The following is an 18,351-nucleotide window of genomic DNA, read 5'->3' as shown; positions in this document are numbered from 1 at the left end:
GGGTTGTAGTTGCAGGTCAGCTCATTAAATAAGCATGCATATTGTATAGTTGCAGATACTAAACACTTTGCATATGCAAATCCCGGGCGTGCAATAGTGGGTTTTGCAAAACGAGGTGCAAGAGCATAAGCATGTATGTGCTAATGCAGCAGCCGTGCTCTAAGAAGCCTCCATCCCGTATTACATAAGATTACATGGAGAGGATGCTGAACAATGTATGGAGGAGACAATGATCTCACTCACAGCCCTGCGCCCCCCTCCCTGATGACAGGCTGTGTGGCCAGCACCATCCCTGCCCTCCCATCTGCCTGCCCCTCCATTGGGTGATAAGCAGCAGGCTCACATTACCAGCCGGAGAAAGGGAAGAGGACAGCAGGGTGGAGGAGAGGGAGGGGGAGGCATTTTGGCGCTAAATATTTAGCACCTCCCAAGTAGGAGGCTTCATGAATGAGGGGTGGAGGAGGAGGGAAGGATTTGGGGCTCTTCTTTCTGTCTCCCCTCCTTTCTCTCGGGTGTGTCAATTTTTTTTTAAGTTAATAATATCCAACAGCTTCAAAGTGCATGTAGTGACAGAGTGCAGTGAGAGGAGTGCACTGCCAGGGTGAGCAGTGCACTGCAAGTGACAGTACCAAGTAACTGGAGCAACTCCAGGGGCAGACAAGAGGTAAGCCTTCTAGATCATGCCTGCTCTGTCATTACTGCTTTGTGTTAATGTGCCTTATTTGCAGGGTGTCATGTATGCATTCTATAGGTGCAGTGCATTGGGTGCTATAGGTGCAGTGCATGCTAGGATGACTGCTGTCAGTGTTGCACCCATTTTTTATTTTGCATGCTATTCTTTCTTTTTTGCAGCCGGCTTATCTGACAGCTGCAGCCATAACAGTAGTAATAGAGCTTGCATCCTAGTAACTTGTGCCTAGATGCTGGAGGGCATGCAGAGGGTACACTTCTACATGGCACACACACAAAAGCTGCATATACATCCATTCAGGAGTGCAGTGAGATCAGTCGGGTGGGAGTAGCTATTGAGTGGCGCAGAGTCCTCTTTTTGCAGTCCAGCCCTCTCTTCTCTCTTGTGCATCTCTCTCTTTCGCCTGCATCTCTTATCCAGAAACACCCCCTTAACTGCATGGACCATTGGCAGCGTCACCTACTCATATGCCATCTGATACCCAGGCTGTGTTGATTATCATTCTGACTGCGTTTTCTCCCTTTCCAGATAGTGGCTGGTTGGATCTGTGGATAACTCATCTCTGGTTTACATTTCGTATTGCATGCTGAGAAGATGCCCGGGGTGGTGAGCAAGAACCCGGACTTGGAGTTTGACTCCTTGCAGCCTTGTTTCTACCCAGACGAGGATGATTTTTATCTGTGTGGCCCGGACTGTGCCCCTCCAGGGGAAGACATCTGGAAGAAGTTTGAATTGCTCCCCACGCCCCCTCTTTCTCCCAGCCGTGTAGGGCTACAGAGTGACCCTCTGTCTCCTGGGCAGGGGCCCCTACTAGATTTTGGCTTACCGGGGGATGAGGATGCCTTGGACTGGGCATCAGAGTTGTTGCTGTTGCCTCCTGAAGCTGACTTGCTTGGGGGCTCCGGCTGGAGCACAGAGCTGGGCTTGTCCCCTGGCAATCTCAAGTCCATCATTATCCAGGACTGTATGTGGAGTGGCTTTTCTGCCAGGGAAAAGCTTGAAAGGGCGGTCAACGAGAAGCTGGGTAAAGCTGCAGGGATGGTCGATTCTGGAGCCCAGAACCAAACCGTCACGCCTTCTGCCAGCAACTTACCTGGGCAAGGCGAGGATTTAAACAACCCTGCTACCCATTGCGTAGATCCGGCGGTGGTTTTCCCGTTTCCAATCAACAAGAGTGAAAGTGTAAGAATTGGGCAAGCTAATCCTCCCGTCAGTGCCATATCCACCACTGTACCCTCTAATGTACCAGCCAGAAGCTGCAGCCAGCCAAGCAGAACCAGTGCCAGCTCTGGAGACGACAGCCACAGCGAATCTGGTAAATGCATTATTAATAGCGCTGTATGCAGCGTTTTTTTCTTGTTGCATTGGCACTATATGGCAAAACATTGGCAGTATATGTTGGTATAGATTTTTATGGGTATTATTACTGGCAGTGTACTAGCTTTACTATGTGGATGGCATGGGGATCCCAATGTTTGTTCTTTTATAGACTGGCATAGATCAGAAAGCACTCTTAATGGGCACCGTCTTGGGTCGTGAAAGCTCAATGTGGATTATAGTAGACATCTGACAGGGTGTATACACTTGTGTTTGTGGGTGTGACTCTAGATGAGTTGTAAACTGTGGATATCGTGTTAGTACTTGTAGCTAATGCCCAGACTGGCGCAGCCAATTATGTCTGCCAGTGCCAGATGAATAGACTTGTAGTCTTCCAATTTATGCAATGCACTTTTACATAAGAGCTGATTAAACAAGAGTTCGGGCAAATTCTTCATTTGCATTGCTAATTCCCTTCGCTGTACGATCAGTCTATTTGCTGTCTAATACGCCAATTATTAGATTTAATCCCGTATTTTCTCCTCCGGGTCAAGATGCTCCATGTCGCTGCAAAATCAAATTTGCATTGTACAAGGTGACACGGTTTGTTTTAGACGTCTCAGCAATTTTCTAGCCAAGTCAAGATAAAATGAGACCTGTATTTGGGTCAAGGGCACGTTTTCTCCTTCATCCATTGGATGGAATGTATACAAAGTATCTCCCTTTTTGTTGAATCCTAGCCCCCGAAATAGCTGACATAGTAACTTCAGCTCACAAAGTGATTTTTATTTTTTCATTTATTTTTTTCCATTTTTTTTTTCTTTGACCTCGCTCCTACAACCGGCATCAAGAAGAGCGCCCCGCTAGAGGCCAATCAACGGCTCATTGAGCGCCGAGGCCACCAGATGGCGGTGTTTTTTTTCTTTTAATTCTGAAAGGGTTCATTGAATTAAGAGAGTCCTTTTTGAAGGCAGCTGAAGCGGCAGACGGGGGTTGCTGTATATCTGAAAGGTAATCCTATCATGTTAGTTACTAGTAACAGATGTTTGGCAACTTAAAAAAGCGGCTTCTCGGGCAGAATTACAACACCAGTGTTCCACCAGGCCAACCCTCGATCGCAAGTGCTGGTCATTTATCCTACTGGCCTACTCATTGTAACCGGGCAAAAATGTTGTACACAAAAACATTACATCTCGAGAGGATTTTAGTTGGTTGGCAAAAACTTTGGCAAGCTTCAACCTAGTCAAAGGCTTTGCCAATGTGACCACTGATGAGGTTCAATCAATAAATAATTAATTGGTGCAGCTAGATTGGATACATTTGGTCTTGTGTATTAAATTATTATTGAATTTTCCTAGAATTTTTATGATCCTTCATTTTGGATCATGGTTCGGAAATATGGATCAGCAATAGTTCTACATCGGCATTTTTGGCAACGCCCGCTTATGGTCAGATTACGATTCAAAACGAGAAAAAAATGAAAAATTTTCCTTATTGATATGAACAAAGTGTTTCCATTTATTTTTAGTGTTTTTTGTTTTTTTAAAAGTAAACTTTTTGTAATATTTTTAATAACTTTCTTTTTTTGGTCTTTTGAAAGTAGAACTAAAGTTGCCTAGTAATAGTTATCGTCGTCATAAACTAGCTAAGCCCCTTTCTTGTTTGTGCCTTGACAGCTCCGAGGAAGCACTTCCTCACAACAGCTGTCTTATTGGCTAGAAACCAAATCCCTGGCTTAAAGGAGCCTGCAGATGACCAGCAGCACATTATGCCTCGAAACAAACCCAGCGATTGTGTCTGGCTTTCCCTGTCACCGAGGCAGACAATTTGTTGAATCCCCTTTTTTTTCTTTTTTTTTTTTTTTCCCCTCCAAGTACTGCAAATCTCCAGTTTGCTCTTTTCACAGAGCCTGTATATAGCCATACAATTTGTTCCACTGTGTTTAATCCCTGTAGCAAAGGGCGTGATGTTGTTGTTGTTGTGTTCCTTTTTGTGTGTCTCACCTTTTTGCAAATGTTAATGTTTTAATTAGCAAAAATTAACAAGTGCCGAATAGTCAATTGTAGACCTTCAATGGTATTTTTGGTGTCCTTTGTTGGAAGCCAGTCCTATTGGGTTTGATGTTTTTGTATTGATGTATTCAATGGGTATATTGTCTTAGCAGAGGTAATATATAACTTCCTGCATTGAGTAGGGGGTTGGACCCAATGACCCTGGAGGTCCCTTCCAACTCAACGATTCTATGACTCTTTTTATCCATGTTAACGCCTCCATTCCTTTTTTGTTTTGTCAGATGACGAGGAAGATGAGGAGGAGGAGGAGGAGGAGGATGACGAAGAGGAAGAGATTGATGTCGTCACAGTAGAGAAGAGGCGCCGGTCGGTTACGTGCCCGGCGGTACTGCGCTCTAAATCAACCACCAACCTTGCCTCTGGAAAGAACTCTCCCACCGAAATTATCCTTAAGCGGTGTGCTCCGGTGCACCAACAACATAACTACGCTGCCCCATCTCCTTACGTAGAGACGGAAGAGGTTGCTCCGCCTCAAAAGAAGCAAAAGAACGAGGCACCCCGCGTGGTAAAGAATGTGGTACAACCAAAGGCTAAAAGCTCCAGCCCTCGTAACTACGACTCGGAAGACAGCGAAAGGCGACGCAACCACAACATCCTCGAGCGCCAACGCCGCAACGACTTAAGATCCAGCTTTCTGACTTTAAGGGACCACGTACCGGAACTCGTTAAAAACGACAAGGCCGCTAAAGTGGTCATACTCAAAAAGGCCACTGAATACGTTCATTCCCTTCAGGCCGACGAACAAAGATTGTTACAGGAGAAAGAAAAACTTCAACTCCGACAGCAGCAGCTCCTCAAGAAAATCGAGAACGCGCGGACTTGCTAGACTTCTGTTCCTTTTTTCTCTCCTTCTCTTTCTGAACTGTCACTGCCACTTTGCACAATTTTTTGATTCTTCAAAACAAAACGAGAAAATAAATAACAAGAAGTGTTTTTTTTGACAATACGAATGTTGGTTTAAGTTTCAATCCAGTTCACTCTACAGTTGAAGATAAAAAAAAACATGTTTAATTTTTTTTTTTTTTTTCTTTTTGTTTCATCATTGTTTCGAAACAACTGGATGACTTTTTTTGGTTCCTAAGTTGAGTAGACTGCCAAATGATTAACTGTTTTATTATATCAGTTTTTTGTTGTTTTTTTTGCTATGGACTTTGTAGTTTTTTTTTTCATGTTGTGAACATTTTTGAGCTGCTGATCACATCTGTTTTTGTAAGATTCATTCAACTTTTTGTTTGTTTATGGTGCTCATTGTAACTGATGTTACTATTTCTGGGGTTAGCACTTGTACCTCTGGAGGAATCTCTGTATATACCATTAATACTTGCCTTTTTTCATGCAACTTTCTGGGGCTATTCTGGGTAGCTCTCACTACCGATATTTAGACTGGAAGTTCAGACCCAAGTACTGTAACACCTCAATGTTTGAGGAGCATGTTTTGTATACAAATATATTGTTAATCTCTTGTTATGTACTGGACTAATTCTTACACTGCCTGTATACTTTAGTATGATGCTGATACATAACTAAATTTGATACTTATATTTTCGTATGAAAATGAGTTGTGAAAGTTTTGAGTAGATATTTACTTTATCACCTTTTTGAACGGAGAACTTTTGTAAAGAAAAGTATTATATACGCCTTTTTTCTTAGCCCATTTCTTTGGTCCTTTCCTTGTTTGTGTTTTTTCTTTTGTTTTTCTTTGTTTCGTTTTCTTTTTTTACTTGTATTTGTTCATGTCTTGTTTGGCGCATAGAACCGGAACGTTTTCAGAGTTCTGTGTATATGTTTGTTTTTTATTCATTTTTCAACCAATGTACATTTTTTTGTTTTTTTTTTATTTTTATTTTTTTAGTGCTTTTTTCTTCTAGCACTTTGAAATACCTCATGTTTATGAAAATAAATAGCAGCAAATGTTAATGTCTGTGTGTATTACTCAATATAGGGGAAGGGTGGATGGTGTCCTATGTATACTTCTAAATATATATTTTGAGAAGTATTCAAATATACATAAAGACCGAATCTTATTAGGACTCATGTCCACGGGGAAAATCAGGCCCGATACGGATTCTCCATGGAGAATCCGGAGCGGGTCCCTCCTGCCCCGCGGACATGTGCGCTGAAAATAGCTATTTCTCGCCTCTCCGCACGCTCCGGATCTTCCCTTCTTCGCGGCTTCATCTTCTCTCCCTCCCGGCCGGATCTTCTTTCTTCGGCCCGGCGGATATGCACGGCACGCCGGTTGCGTGCCGCGCGCATGCACCGGCCCGGAGAAAAAAAGATCCGGCCGCGATGGAGAGCAGATGAAGCTGCGAAGAAGGGAAGATTCGGAGCAGGTGAGTATATTCTGATTTTAGGTCTCCCGCGGATCCGGACAGCTCCCATAGGCTTCAATAGAAGCCTGCGGAAGCCGTCCCCGCGGGAGACCTGCACGAAAATGGAGCATGTCCTTTCTTTTTTTTTTTTTTTTTTTTTTCATGCTCCAGATTTAAAAAAAAAATCCCTTTTATTGACCATCCGTGGGTATTTATCTACCCGCGGGTGGTCAATGCATTCCTCTAGAATGCGGATCCGCATGCGGGTGATCTGCTGCAGATTTAAAATCCTCTCTTGCCTGTGGACATGAGGCCTTAAAAAAAGCCTTGTGGTGGGGGGTTCCAAATTAGGGGAAAAAAATGGCTGCCATCAGTGGATATCACCTTCTGCATACTTTAAAAGGGTTGGTTGCTTTTTATGTAAAACCACAAAGTACACAATCTGAATTAATGGGGTATGCCTGTCTCTCCGTGGCAGCCAAAGGCCTTGGAAGTGAATGGGAGTTACTGAAACTACGTAGAACACCAAGCTCAGCTGTTTCTATAAGCCCCGACCGCCATACACAGACAGGTATTCCCATCTTGGCCATAATGGTTGAGATGGAAATACGACTTTTAAGAGGGGTGCATGTTACCCGGCAACACATTGGCATGTACACGGATTCTGCACATGCGCTGTCTTATCCCGTTTCTTGTCTTTGATACAGACAGGAAAAGGGCATGCTGTGAGTTTTTACACACCTATGGACCATGTGGGGGCTAAATGCTCAAGTGTATAGCTTTGTAGACTATAATGGGGCCGTGTGCTGATTTGTGGATTAACATGAACAGTACAGGGCCCGAAATGTCCCTTTTAGACGAGGCGATTTTCAGTTAGAGCGCTAACTTGTCTACGTTCGGCCAGCCTGCTTAGACAGGCAAATGCATCGTTGGCTCATTCAAACGACAGTCGTTCAGTCCCCATATAAGCGAATACAGGGAATGAACGATTAGGGAACTATTGTTCAGTCGTTGGCTCGCGTTTAAACCAAACTATTATCCTTCACTTTCGCTCGTTTAAACCATCATTAAGTCTAAAAGCACCTCAGAAAGCGTGCTGGAGTACTTAGGCCTATTTCTCACAAGTGTCTTGACGTTGAGTAGGTACGTCAAAGTGCATCTAAAAGAACCCATGGTTTCCTATGGCTTCTTTCTAGAGATGAGCGAACGTACTCGTTTAGGGCAATTGCGCAATCGAGCACCGCTTTTTTTCAAGTAACTGACTATTTGGGCGAAAAGATGCGGGGGGGGGGGGCGGTGTGGTGGAGCCGTGGGGAACAGGGGGGAGCTCTCTCTCTCGCCCCCCGAATCTTTTCGCCCAAGTAGTCAGTTACTCGAAGAAAAGCGGTGCTCGATTGCAAAATCGCCCTAAACGAGTACGTTCGCTTATCTCTACTTTCACATGAACGATTTATTTATTTTTTTGTTTGACGCAACAGAAAAATTGTGCGTCAAAAGAGCGCAATAAGTGCATTTTTTTTGACGCTGAGATGTCTCTCAAAAAGCAAGGTCATGTCCTATGGGAGCCGTCCGGCAAAGGGAGGGGGAGGGGGAGGGGGAGGGGGGGGGGGTAGCAGCATACTCTCTAATGGTGAATACTATTCGTTTACCCAATTTAACGCAGAGATAACCGTGCTGGTTTAGCGCGACTATCTGAGCGTTAAAGCGACGCCTGTGTTAAAGGATCCCTAAGGTTGTTTTTCAACCCACTAACTACTGTATACAACAAAGTGCATCAAGTTCAACCTTTGTTATACATAAAGGAGTAGTCCTAAGATTCCATAGTTTAGGTGAGAAAAGTTTGATTGATGGGGTCTCACCTCTAAGACCCCCCCTTCCCCCACTGATAAAGAGAACAGAGGTCCTATACCCCCTTCTGCTCACTGCACCCCCTACAGTGAGGAGGATATTGAATGGTGCAGAAGTTGGGCATTCTTGCGATCAGTGGGGTCTTGGCGCTGAGACCACAAGCGATCTAACTTTTACCACCTAATCGGTGGAAAGATGATCAAAGTTAATCTTGGGAATACCCTCTTAAATCTTAGATCCAGAGAAAGGCAAGAACTAATCCTTAGGCTACCTAAACACGGGCGAGTGTGATATCGGACTAAAACTCTGCCCAATATCAGTCTCCAGTGTGTTTTCATGCCGATGCAAAACCGGTTTTCTGGCAAAACCACCCCCATCACTTCTGTGACGTAGCGACTAGAGAAGAGCGAGTAGTGCCTTAGCCGAGTATCTCTCCGCTTGTCTCTAAAGATTCGGGGGTTGGCGCGGCTGACTGGTGAGTTGCGTCGGGGAGAGAGGAAGAGAGAGATCTCCCCTCCGTTCCTCGCCGCTCCCCAGCCCCCGAATCTTTAGAGACGAGCGGGGAGATACTCGGCTAAGGCACTACTCGCTCGAGTAATGTGCCTTAGCGAGTATACTCGCTCATCTCTAGTAGCAACCCTTCAGCATGGCTTTTGGGTGCGCTAGAGGAACTGCAAGTGTTTCCCATTGTTTTACTGTCCCATTGAAAACAATGGGCGTTCCAAGGAACGCAAAAAGCTAGGATATACCTCGATTTTTATATACGTTGCTCATGTATATGACCCCCATTAAAAAGAATAGGGCGCATATCTGTGAGATTTGTGAGTCTCGCAACGCGCAAATCTCACACAATATTCTCTACGCTGGATTCACATTATAATACAGGCGAAAATCGGACATGGTCTGTGTGCAAAAGAAAAAAGAGTTGCAGCATTAGTCTGCGTGAAAAAGTGTCTATATCCTAACTGGCTCTAATGAGTCCTTGTGCTCTTCATGAAGACACGGACCGCACACAAACCAACAATACAGCTGGGAGAAAAAGCTCTTTAATGGCTGGCAATCAGACAGATCATTGGATCAATAGTTCGCATTAAGGCCTTTTTTACACAAGCATATGTGTTTTTACGGCAACCCGCTCGCGCCGTAAAATCACATTAATGAAGAATAGCCGCGATGGAGTCCAGAGCTTAGTTGACGTTTTCTCGTCTATTCACGGCTGTGTCAGGGGAAAAATACGCTGCAGCACAGATTTGCGTCGGCCGGCAGAAATCCTCGGAATGACTTCTAACAGCTTAAATAGCGGCAGCTGCCTTCTTTTCCGAGCGTCGGATGCAGGTAAACTCACTTTTTTTTTTAGCATCTCCCAGAGGAGTCTGTGGGAGCCTCCACCGATTTTCGCCAAAAGATAGGCCAAGACCTATTTTTTTACGCAGCCTGAAAGATCAGCCTCTGAAAACGGTTCTCGCTTTGCTGGCGTGATTTTTTTTTTTAAGTGACTGAAATCATGACTCCACATGACCGCAATTTTCGGTCAACGTATTTACGAGGCTAATTACCCATGTAAAAATGCTTGTGGGAATGAGGCCTGCGGGTGCCTCCACACTGGCGAGAAATTCTGGCACATATATTAAAACCCACTCTTTTAGATGGGTTCATTCACATAAGCGATGGTTTCCTGCATTGCACCGCGATGAAATGCGGGAAACCTATCGCAGCATGCCCTATCTTTCTGCAATATCGCCCATTGTTTTATCTTCACCTCTGTCCTCTGGTGACATCAAGCACTGCAGTGGCACTGCTCTTGTCCCGCACTCAGTAAGCAGGTGCATGTATTGTGAGTCTCATTGATGTTACGTATGCGCCATTCTCACTGCGTCCGGGAAAGTGTCAGCGCATGCACTGCTCGCTCAGTGTAACAGAAACGCAGTGATACTGGAACTGGAAAGAGAGGCGGACCGCAGATGCAGCCGGAACGCCCATCGAACTTTGCAACTCTAATTTGCATTAAGGAGGTTGTCTAGTTGTAAAGTATTGATCAATCCTTCAAAAGGCCATCAGTAGATCGGTGGGTGTCTATTGCCAGGGATTCCCACCGATCAGCTGTTTGCTTGTGCATTGTGCTGATTTGTGCAAGAAGCAGACAGCTCCATTTCCCCTGCTGCCCAGGAGCTATGATGTTCACTGGGCTACTACGCTTGAGCACTGAGCAGGAAGCAGACAGCTCCGTTCACACTGCAGTGGCCAAGCTTGGTATTGCAGACCATTTACTTCAGTGGGAACTTTGCCTGTGTAAAGGCCCATTTACACGGAGCGATGATCGCTCCAAAGTGATCTTTTGAGCAATAATCCTTGTGTCTAAACGCGCGGCCATCGTGCAGTATTCGGGCACTGCTCGTTGATCGCTAAATTCAAGCCAGAATAAAAATCATCGTGCCGTCTTTTTAGGACCGCACGCTGACTTTCCCACAGGTAGTGCTGATAGCATTGTTTCAGCTATTTAACCCGTCGGAGAATAAAGGAGCTGAATGCAGATAAGAGCCGTCCGGCTATTAACTGCATTCAGCTAAAGGCTTCATTTGCACGCTAATAAGCTATTACAGCTGATCCGCATAGTTCCTGGGGGGCTGAACCTCCAAAATCTACTGTTATTGACCTATACCAAAGATAGGCCGCCAATAGTTTACAAATGGAAAACAACTGTAATTTGTAACTTTTACTAGTAACTCACATTTTTTAGTAATGTAGGCCGCATTCACACGGCAGAGACGAAATCCCGGGGCGGAGGAGGGCCCTGGCAGCAGCGGTGTCCGCGCATACCTGCTTTCTTGAATCTTCGTCTGTGCTGCGGATGGTCCACATGGCTCACCGACAGACATGCGCAGTACAGATTTTTTTTAAAACTCTTGCTTTTTCAACGACATCGCCTAGCAATGCCTTGGAATCCGCAACCTTTTTGCAATGTCAGTTGAAGCATGCTGCGACTTTAAATCCATGAGTGGAAACAGCAATTGGTTTCCGACCATGTGCATGAGCAATCACTTTTGCATAGCATGCTTTGGGCGGTATTTGCTGCGGAATGCGGTGGCGGACGCCTGCTCCAGATTCCACAATTCAAATCCGCCCGTATGCATTCACCCTTACATGCAAAGTGGACAACCCCTTTAAAAGCATGTTTATCCCTATTTCTATTTTCAACGTGAACCAGCAGTACATCTATAGTTTGTTTATAGTCATACATACTTGTCCCTTATGCAATGATATTGCATATATACCATAAATGTATTGGTTACCCCAAAGTGCACCTTCCTGAAGAGGTGGGTTTTTAAGGAGCATCTGAAATTTTGTGCATGGGGAATTGTCCGGATGCCTTGGGGTAGAGCGTTCCAGAGGATCGGTGCTGCTCTAGTGAAGTCCTGTAGGTGAGCATGTGAGGTTCGTATTAGAGGGGTGTTTACTCTGAGTGTGCTGGCGGATTAGTGTGCGGACAGGAGGGAGGCGATGTATGGTGGTGCGGTGCCATGGAGAGCTTTGTGGGTGAGGAGTTTACATTTAGTTCTGCAGTGAATGGGCATTTAATCAGTACTGCGGACGGTCCGCACGGCGAGCCATCGGACATCACAATGCAGATTTTTTTTTCTTAAATCTCCACTTTTCCTGGAATCCACGACCTTTCCACAATGTCATTGCGGATGGGCTGCAGATCGGATGGCTTCCATTGACTTCAATGGAAGCCGTCCGTGCGGAATTCGCACAAAAATAGAGCATGCTGCGATTTCCCCTCCACGAGCGGAAAATCGCAATTAATTTCTGCTGGTGTAGAGGAAATCGTGTTTTGCCATAGCATGCTATGGGCGGTATCTGCTGCAAAATCCGGAGGTGGATGCCCGCTACCATAATTTTTGCCACCTGATATGTTACAATGAGGCAATGAAACAGGATTACAGGATCATGTTAGATTGTACCCATATTGTAAGGCCAGCTGCACACGGACGGATTTGCGTTGTAAAATCCGCGGTCGCCGCCCGCAGCACGGTTCTGCAGCAAATACCGTTCGTTACATGCTACTGAAAATAGCTTCTTCCTGCAAACTCATGGAATCGAATTGCAATTTGCGCAAGCAAAGGAAAAATTGCAGCATGTTGTATTTTACTGCAGTGTCCACACGGAAGGCTTCCATGGAATCCGTCTGACCTTCGGCCCTGCCACAATTGACATTGCAGGAAGGTCATGGATTCTGCGTCATCACCTAGCAACGGCGTGGGAAAAATATACTTTAAAAAAAAATAATCTGTAGAGCACGTGTCCGACGGCGGCTCTCCGCAACCATCCGCAATACTGAATGTGAAGAAAAGTGACAGGTACGGCGGACGCCGGCTGCGGTCAGGGCTGGATCCCCCTGCGGGCTCCCACATATCCAACCAGTTTGTGTGTTACTCATTTTCTTGCTCATATGATGTATTGTTGGTATGTAAAAAGCATCATCCTATGTTGATTTGCAGCTGCAGCCTTGCTCGGATCTGCAGAATGACTTGCAAAGTGCTATATAAGTTAGAAGGGACCTCCAGGGTCATCGGAGGTCAATCCAGGGACCTCCGGGGTAATCATTGTAATGTATATAACACACGGAGCAATAAGTGCTTTTTAGGGCTTTAAAACCTGTTTTTTGACCTCCGCTATGGGGAGTCTCAAGTTTTTTCTCGCCTCACTCTTGCAAAATGTCACTAAAATCGGAAAAACAGATTTTGTGTTTTATATATAAGATTGGCAATGCCCCCTGCCTTTTGTTCTGTAATGGAGGAAATACATGAATTCCGTTTTTATGCTAGTTTACCTTTCTAATTGTTGCGTTGGGGTTGGACCAGCAGGCGCAGCGGCTTCCTTCTCTCCTTAGTATGGCGCACACGGATCTATCAGTGATGTGGCCTTTATGGAGCGTGTACAGATTAGATTCCTAATCTAACAAGTAGGGGAAAGTGTGCAGCACCGTAGTTAGGGCCGTTAATATATCTGAGTTAGGGATTTCCATTCATTCATGGAGCGAAAAAAGAGACTTCCATAGGTATTAAGCGTTTCCGGTTTTTTCCCATTCATTTTATTGAGTTTTGAAAAAAATGTAAAGCATTCTGCAATGGTTCCTGTTTGCGTAATGCAGTCTGCAGCGCGATTCGTTTCTTCAGAAACCTAGTAGAACAGAAAGCATTTCGTTTTTTGAAAACCCAGTGAAATCAATGAGTAAATAAAATAGAAATGCTTAATTCTTTTGGAATTTCGTTGTTCTGCTCCAAAAAAGGAACAAAGAGACAGAATTCAAATCAAAATCCCTAACGAGGATGTGAACAAGCTCGTTGTCTGACGACGCTGCAGGAGCAGTGCGGCGCCAGCCCCCGGTGTTATAGCAATGTGCGCATCCACCAAGTACCGGAGGACGCACATGCTCGGTCACCCTCCACACAGCCCACTCGCTGTATGGTAATCCTCTGTTCACTGCAATAGAAATAGCTTTCTGCCCTCCTCGTTAGGAAGGACCCAAGTCTCTGCAGAGTATGGCCTCATGCACATGGCACACGTGGATTCCGCATGCAGATTTCAACCGCGGATGACCTGTGAATCATTTTTAATGCTTGCGGGAGATTGCGGATTCAATAGTTTTTCCGCACAGATGGATGCGGATGCACAGTGGATCATCCGCATGAAAAAAAAATCGTAGGCCCAATGGTGCCTTCCCCCGCCTCCCTGCCTGGTCTCCAAACAACCTAAGAAGTATCCACCTGCAAATCCAAAATGCATCCGCAATGTAATTGCGGTGCGTCTTTGTTTGCTGTACACTAATGAACATGCATAGCGGGTGCAGAAAGCGCAGTAAAATACTCCAATGCACATGCAAAAAAAAGCATCGTTCATACCGCAAATACGCATACACCCGTGTGAAGCTGACCTTAGGGTGCCTTCATCCTGGCGATAAAATCGCACAATTTTAGCGACATGATGCAAAAGTAAGTGAAAACGCAGAATTATGAAACCAATGATTTTCAATGGTTTCCTTCACATTTGTGATGTTTTCATTCGATGTTGCAATTAAAATAAATCATGGGACGTCCTGGCTTTTTGCGTTTTTCTTATCTCCCATGTTTCCCTATGGAGCCTCCTTTTTATCGCATGGCAAAGCACAAACTTGCCTTTTTTGTGCAATGCAATGCGTTTTTTTCCCCAGGAAGTCAATGAAAATGGGCAAGAAAATTGCAAATGATGTGTTTGTAAAAAAAAGCTGTGTTGACGCTCAAAAATCACAGGAAAAAAAATTGCGATTTTGCCGCGATTTTCTTGTGGCTATTTCGCAATCACCTGTGTGAAGATGCCCTTAGGAAGTGCTTCTGAAAACTCTGTCTTTATGGGTGGCCGTGTTGGTTGTCGCCTAACTTCACTGAAGCGGAGAACTTTTTTTCCCTTTGGAGGGAGAATTAATTACAGCTGTAGATGAATGAAATCTGGATGAAAACAGAAAATTAATGTCACATAACAAGATTACACTGTGTCGTACAGTCTGCTCCATCGCGTCCTGCAACCCAAGCAATGCGAGGTCTGTTTACGGCGATACAGGAGCTAAATGTCAGAGCTGTAAAGCGTAATTATCATCGCACTTTTTATACGCCTGAAATGCGACGTACATGAGCAGATTTGTTAGCGAATAATAAAAGGGTCTCTATTATATTTGGAAACGATTAAGCAGTACTTATTGCCTTGTAGTATGATATGTCAATATCCGCAAGGATCAGGTATCCACACCCAGTCAGGCGTGAAGAGATTTCCTTTACATGTGAAGAAAACTAATAAACCGTTTGAAGTTCTGCTTCACTCAAATGACTCAGATCAATCTTACAATATCTGGAGAAATTTGTTTTATTTCTCTCTTAACCACATTGTCTATCCCGGGAGCTTTGTTCTGTGGATTGAATGTCTTTTGGTCCTTCCACGCCGTAATGCTATCAGTTTCATTGTCGTGATAAAGGCTGGTTTGGATGTTGGTTCTTTGGAAAGTTATTCTAAATACTTTCACGTGGGGCATGGCTCAAATTGGAGATTTAGGTTCAGAATCATGTAGCATTCCCACAGGGAGTTCCTAAAAGTTTGAACCCATAAAAATAGTTCTCATGAGATTAAGGTTGTTGTATCAGTGTCGGCTTGTAGGACTTCGAGAGAACAAACTACATCAACAAAACACGTCCCCCTGTGATTGTATTGTATATTCTGTTATCATTGGACACTATTAAAGACCAATCAACTATATCTGACTTTGGCCAAAAAAGCTATAGATCCTAGCGATAAGTTACCTCAATTTTAGACAAGATTGTCTTCTTATTGGACCTGGTGTGGTAGGGCTTGGAAAGGTTGACAAAATATGTTTCCACTTAAAGAGGTTATTCCACCAAAAACGATTATCACTGATACATAGGATAGGTGATATGTGTTTGATCACTGGGGGTCTAACCACTGGGACTCCCAGGGATCATGAGAACGGCAGCTTTCAAGTGCCATAGCCGAATGGGGCAGTGATGCATGGCCAATGTTCCATTCACTATCTATGGAGATAGCCGAGGGATGCACTTGACCATATTCCTTAGTCTCATAAAAGTGAAATGAGGGGTGGTTACAAAGTACACCGCTACTCTATTCTCATGGGGAGGGGGAGGAACTCAGAGGTCCGTACGTCTCATGATTTCTGAAAGTCCCAGTAGTTGGACGTGAAGCATTCAAGCATCACCTATCCTGTGGATTAATGTTTTTGGTGGGACGACACCTTTATAAAGGTTTTTCTGGATATTACATTGATGACCTATCTTTTAAGGGGTTTTCACAGCTTTTACTATTGATGACCTATCCACCACTGGGGATCCGCACCAATCAATTCATCGTCTGGCCCACTGTGGGGCCGGACGTTTGCATCAGTGGTCAGCGCTGGAAGTATAATACGTGGCTTCACCCCCATTGAAATCAATTGGAGTGAAGCTGTCTATTACACTTCTAGCCTTGACCACCAATGTGGACACCCAGCTACATCTTGCTTTAGATCACCTTCTTCTTGCACCTCTTGAATTGATCCTTAGGCAGGTTTCACTCCAGCGTATTATGGGCACATTTATGCAGCCATAGTACAGACGTGTGCCTAGCCTAACCATAGGTTCACTAACCCAAACTCCATGCATCTTAGATTCCATTGATGCTCTGAGTTCAGATCAGGATTACACACTGTTGGGCCCGGACACTCCTCCGCATTACAAATTCACAAATGCGTCCATAATACGCTCATGCAAAGCTGACTTAATTTACAGGTGCTATATTTAAAGGGCTTTTCCAAGCATCAAACATTGATGCCTTATCTATAGGGTAAACCTTCAGTGTTGGATTTTATGGTGCCCAAGACAATCAGTAGAATGAAGGCTCCAGACCTACTTTTTAGTCCATATACTGTATAACAGAAGACCGCTTAAATAGTAATTCCACACTATGATGTTACAAATAAATTGTTTGCTTTAGTTGTAGAAATAGTAAAAATCTATTGCAGGCAAATTTCAAGCATGGTTTTCCAGCCACTCACATAAAAACTAGAAATTTGTAGTTCGGAACTCCTTGACAGTGTACAGGGTGCTGTAAATTATTGTAGAGCAAACTCCCCCCCAAAACCTACAAAATGCAATTTCAGCCAAAAGAAGCAACTCCACTAATTACATTAGGTGGAGTAATTGCTATTTAAGCCATTCCTGGATCTTTTCTGAACGTTAATTTCATAGTGAAGAGTACACAGTCGATGAATAACATTGGATGGTATAAATAACACACCAGATTTGTGTTTTTATTGTATTGACGGAATGTCTTGTAATGGGTTCATGTCAACAACATGTGGCCTATATTTATCAGAAACAATGCAGCTGGTAATGTATTGCCTCCTGCCAGAGAGGAGTTGCCCTCCCACCCGTATCCCGGCTAGAACAAGAAATCTTAACTTGGCAACTAGACTTCACAGCTTGTATGCTGCTGACATTTCAGACCTCTTTGTTGTTGCGGCACAGTAACATAATACCTTCACCTCACCTATTCAGAGTGTTTGTTTACTTGTTAAAATCATGGAGTATGAACAATATGGTGAGCTGCTGGGGCCAAGAAACAGTGTTTTACAGGTTAAATAAATATTGTACATTTGTGTGTTCACTCCTTGTATCCAATGTGCTCCATAAGGACAATTGCAAAAAAAGTGCAAGAGTGGAGAGTATTCGGGAGCGTGACGCATGAATATAAGAGGTGAATTCAAGTTTTACGGTCTACTAATTCTTTTCGAAAAAGCTATTCCAGAAAGCTGAAAGTATTGTCACTTCTCATTATAATTAGTGTTGCTTGTCGTGATCAGATGGGTGATAAAATCGGGCCAATTTTTGCTGAATCGGATTGGATCATCGCAAACTGATTTTTTGTAAGAATTTCCAAAATATTGTCTCCCTCCTTTGAGCAGAAAGGACAGGTATGTTGGCTTAAGACTGCTGCCTTGTAGTGGTGGAGCTCTAGCTTTCAATTTGACCTTGATGGGGACTTGAACCTGAGACTCCACCACTGGTGGTTGTGGCCTTGCAGCAGTGCTAACCACTGGGCTGCCAGCACTGCCAGTGGTGGGGTCCTAGGTTGCAGTGGTGGGTTACCAGGTTCAAATCCTCATCAAGCTCAGATTCAAACTCAGAACCCCAGCACTGTATGGTTGCAGCGCTAAGCCAACACACCTGCCCTTTCTGCTCAAAGCAGAAAGCCAACATTTTGGCGATTTTTGCTAAAAATCAGATCAGTATGATCCAATACGATTTAGAAAAAAAAACGGGCCCGATTTTATTGCCCGGCTGATCACAATGAGCAAATGAGTTATCATATTCAAGATTGCCTGACATTGCCACACGGACAGCCTTGTGATCATCAGTGAAGATAGATTCGCGGCATCCACCTGGAGGAAACTTTCTGCATCTTCAGGCCTTCACGCAGGATAGTGTGCACAGATCCTACGGAAATTCTGACTTTGCAATCAAGGTGCACACTCAATTGGCAGTTCTCCATAACCACTTGCCCCACCCCCACA

At 44.4% G+C, this 18,351-nt stretch overlaps 1 protein-coding gene across 1 annotated transcript; it reads left to right on the top strand.

The window, feature by feature from the left end:
• The first annotated feature begins 530 nt into the window (after positions 1–530).
• MYCN (MYCN proto-oncogene, bHLH transcription factor) lies at positions 531–5,997 on the top strand. Its single transcript, XM_066597054.1, has 3 exons — positions 531–664; positions 1,220–2,006; positions 4,302–5,997. Exons 2-3 carry the CDS (start codon positions 1,286–1,288, stop codon positions 4,904–4,906), a joined length of 1,326 nt encoding a protein of 441 aa, XP_066453151.1. The 5' UTR covers positions 531–664; positions 1,220–1,285; the 3' UTR covers positions 4,907–5,997.
• Positions 5,998–18,351: the final 12,354 nt, after the last annotated feature.

The sequence above is a fragment of the Eleutherodactylus coqui genome, chromosome 1 (genome assembly GCF_035609145.1).
Source record: "Eleutherodactylus coqui strain aEleCoq1 chromosome 1, aEleCoq1.hap1, whole genome shotgun sequence".
Classification (NCBI taxonomy): Eukaryota; Metazoa; Chordata; class Amphibia; order Anura; family Eleutherodactylidae; genus Eleutherodactylus; species Eleutherodactylus coqui.
This window is presented reverse-complemented; position numbering and strand designations above follow the sequence as displayed.